General features: G+C 61.6%; 1 protein-coding gene across 1 annotated transcript in view; it reads left to right on the forward strand.

The window, feature by feature from the left end:
- Window positions 1-1,510: 1,510 nt before the first annotated feature.
- The window catches only part of VDBG_04954 (conserved hypothetical protein), a gene marked incomplete at both ends in the record, with an annotated part of 2,338 nt that continues 964 nt past the window's right edge, over window positions 1,511-2,884 (forward strand). Inside the window, 3 exons of the mRNA XM_003005302.1 lie at window positions 1,511-1,850; window positions 1,937-1,942; window positions 2,011-2,777. Of these exons, the coding sequence (XP_003005348.1) occupies window positions 1,511-1,850; window positions 1,937-1,942; window positions 2,011-2,777 (1,113 nt within the window). The remainder of the gene's footprint in view (window positions 1,851-1,936; window positions 1,943-2,010; window positions 2,778-2,884) is intronic.

The following is a 2,884-nucleotide window of genomic DNA, read 5'->3' on the forward strand; positions in this document are numbered from 1 at the left end:
ATCCTCGCAAGGTCAATGTGTCGGAGGAGCCCAGACAGCCGAGAGACAAGCCCCGGCAAGCGGCAGGCGGCACGCTGGGCACCTGAAGGGGAGGTGGAGGGGGGAGGGGGGCAAGGGATGGGGGGGGGGGACGGATGATCAGCCTTGCCATGTTTCTGTTTCCCGCAGCCCGGCGAAACAAGAGTTGACAAAAACGGGTTTCTTGCTGCCCATCTGCCCATGAATTTTAATCCGACCCTGGCAATACTACCTGGTAGGCGCACGGCATTCACTCTCAGCTGCTGTCTTCCTCTTTCAATGATGAGATCCCAACGCCGAGCTGCCTGTGAGCGGCGGCTCCACGGGCTAGCGCAAAACCAGCACACCCCTTCTGGCGAGGTTTCGCCCCATGAGAGAACGGGAAACTCTGGCCGCCCCTAAGGGAACAGGAAGGCGATCCTCGAGATCCGCATTGTTTTGGCGCTCTGGGGCGCATCTCCATGGTGCTGTGCTTTCGTTGCGTCGCCTCTCGCTTTTCGGGTGGTGGAGGGCCGCATGCGAAGATTGTTGGCCAGTTGGGCAGCTCGAGCAGGAAACCCAAGCGGGGATGCCGCAGCAGGGATCCCACCTGGCAGGCATGCCAGGCATGGCATCCATGGCATCCATGGGGTTGATGGCATACGATGGGAGAGAGAAAGGGAGGAAGCCTTGCATCGCCGTGCCATGCCCTCCCTTCCTAGCTCGTTTCCTGCCATGGCGGGTTCGCTGGTGCATGTTTGGTCAAACCGGCAGAGGGTCGGTCGGTCAGTCGTGGGCGAAGCACGAGCACCATTATGCCCAGTGTGGAAATGGTCGAAAACTCGAAGGAACCCCAGACGTGGCCTGTCGTGCGCGTCGCTTCTTGTCGTTCAAATGCACAGCGGAGTCCCTATTCTCTCCCCGTTTGCTTGGTTGTCTTCTCACCCTCTCTCTCCTTCTCTCCCTCTCTCTCTCTCCTCCCCCCTTCGTTGCTACTGCCTCAGTCTTCTCCCAGACTTCCTCCTCCTCCTTCCTCCTCCTCCTGCTCCTTCCCTCTCCCCCCTCAACCCCTTCCCCTCTTGGTCTTGGTGCTGTATACGACCCGCACCTTCCCTACCTACCTTACCTCCCGCCTGTCACCTGCCGCCTGCCGCCTGTGTGGCTGCCCCCGAAGAAACCGCCGAGTGGCTCATTCTGTGGCGCGTCTAGGGGACCTGCTGCCCCGAGAACTAAAGCACAGCAGCCGAGCCCAGGCCGTCGTGCCCTCTCCACCCCCCATTCCAGGCGGCCTGCACCTGCTCTAGTGGTTCGACCCGGCTGAAACAGGCCGGTCAGCCGTGCCCCCCCCCCCTCCCCGTCCACTTCCCCCGTTCAGGCGACCTTTTGCCCGTTCAGGGTACCTGGCTTGAGGTACCTGACTTGCCTGACCTCACTGAGAGTCACGCCCCCGAACCAGGCTGTCACGGGCTCCCGTCTCCCCTGAAAGGGACACGGGGGACAGCTATCACTTGTCATGGTCCCGCGCCAGGACAACCATGCCCGTCCACCACCCGCCCCTCGTCTCTGGTCGCGCCTGTCCAACTTCTCCAAGAAGTCCTTCATCTCCTTCTCCTCGTCCTTCGAAGCTGACGACGAGCGCTCCGAATCCGAGGAGGACGACGACGACTACGACTACCACCATCGCCAGCTTTTGTTTCCCGCCATGTCCGGCCGCAACGGGGACCGCCGTTATGGGCGTGATGACGGATCGTCGCCGGGCCGCTACAGTGGTGAGGACACGAGGCCGACCTCGCAGAAGGAGCTCGCCGGATGGTATGCCTACGCCTTTGCTGCCGAGACCTATGTCATCTGTGGTACGTCCATCTCGTTGATCTCGTCTGCCTGTCTCTCTGACACGTTGACACCTCTCTCTGCGCTTTGAGCTGACCCGTCTTCCTAGCTATTGGTATGTCGAGCCGTGTCCCGTCACGCTCACCACTTCTCCGTCTCTTTCTCTCATCTGACAACCTCCAGGCTCTTTCATTCCCATCCTCTTAGAAACCCTCGCTCGCGAAAATGGCGTTCTGCTCTCCGACCGAACCACCCCCTGCGGCACCAGCGATTCGAAGAACAAGGCTGACGGCCAATGCGTCGTCTACGTCCTCGGCGCCGAGGTCAACACGGCCAGCTTCGCCATGTACACCTTCTCCATTAGCGTCCTCGTCCAGGCCCTGCTCGTCGTCAGCATCAGCTGCGCCGCTGATCACGGCAACTTTCGCAAGAAGCTGCTCCTCGGCTTCGCATGGACCGGCAGCGTTGCCGTCATGATGTACATCTTCGTCAGCGCCAACACCTACCTCTTTGGCGCCCTCCTCGCCATCGTCTCCAACACATCCTTTGGCGCATCGTTTGTGCTGCTCAACTCGTTCCTGCCGCTCTTGGTGCGCCATCACCCCGACGTCATCGAGGCCGAGAACAAGCATGTTCCCGACTTTGCCCAGACGGACCTCGAGTCTCATACCATGAGGGGGGCCGGCGCCGATTTGGGCGCGGCACCTGCGGACCCCGATGCGACGTCACCGCTGCTCTCGAACGCCGAGGACATGGTCACGCCCGACTGGCCGCGCAGAGCAACACGCGAGGAGCTGACGTCGGTGGAGTTGAACCTGTCGACACAAATCTCGGCCAAGGGCATCGGTATCGGCTACACGGCGGGTCTGTTCTTTCAGTGCGTTGCCATTGGCGTGCTCATTGCCATGCGCAACACGACGTGTCGCAACGGGTTGTCTTCTTCATGGTCGGTGCCTGGTGGGCCATCTTCACGTTCCTCGCGCGTCGTGGCTTCGACCGCGGCCGGGGCCGCCGCTGCCCATTGTCGCGCCAGCGGGTTCTCCGGCATGTGGCGTGG

The sequence above is a fragment of the Verticillium alfalfae genome, genomic scaffold (assembly GCF_000150825.1).
Source record: "Verticillium alfalfae VaMs.102 supercont1.5 genomic scaffold, whole genome shotgun sequence".
In the NCBI taxonomy this organism is placed as follows: domain Eukaryota; kingdom Fungi; phylum Ascomycota; class Sordariomycetes; order Glomerellales; family Plectosphaerellaceae; genus Verticillium; species Verticillium alfalfae.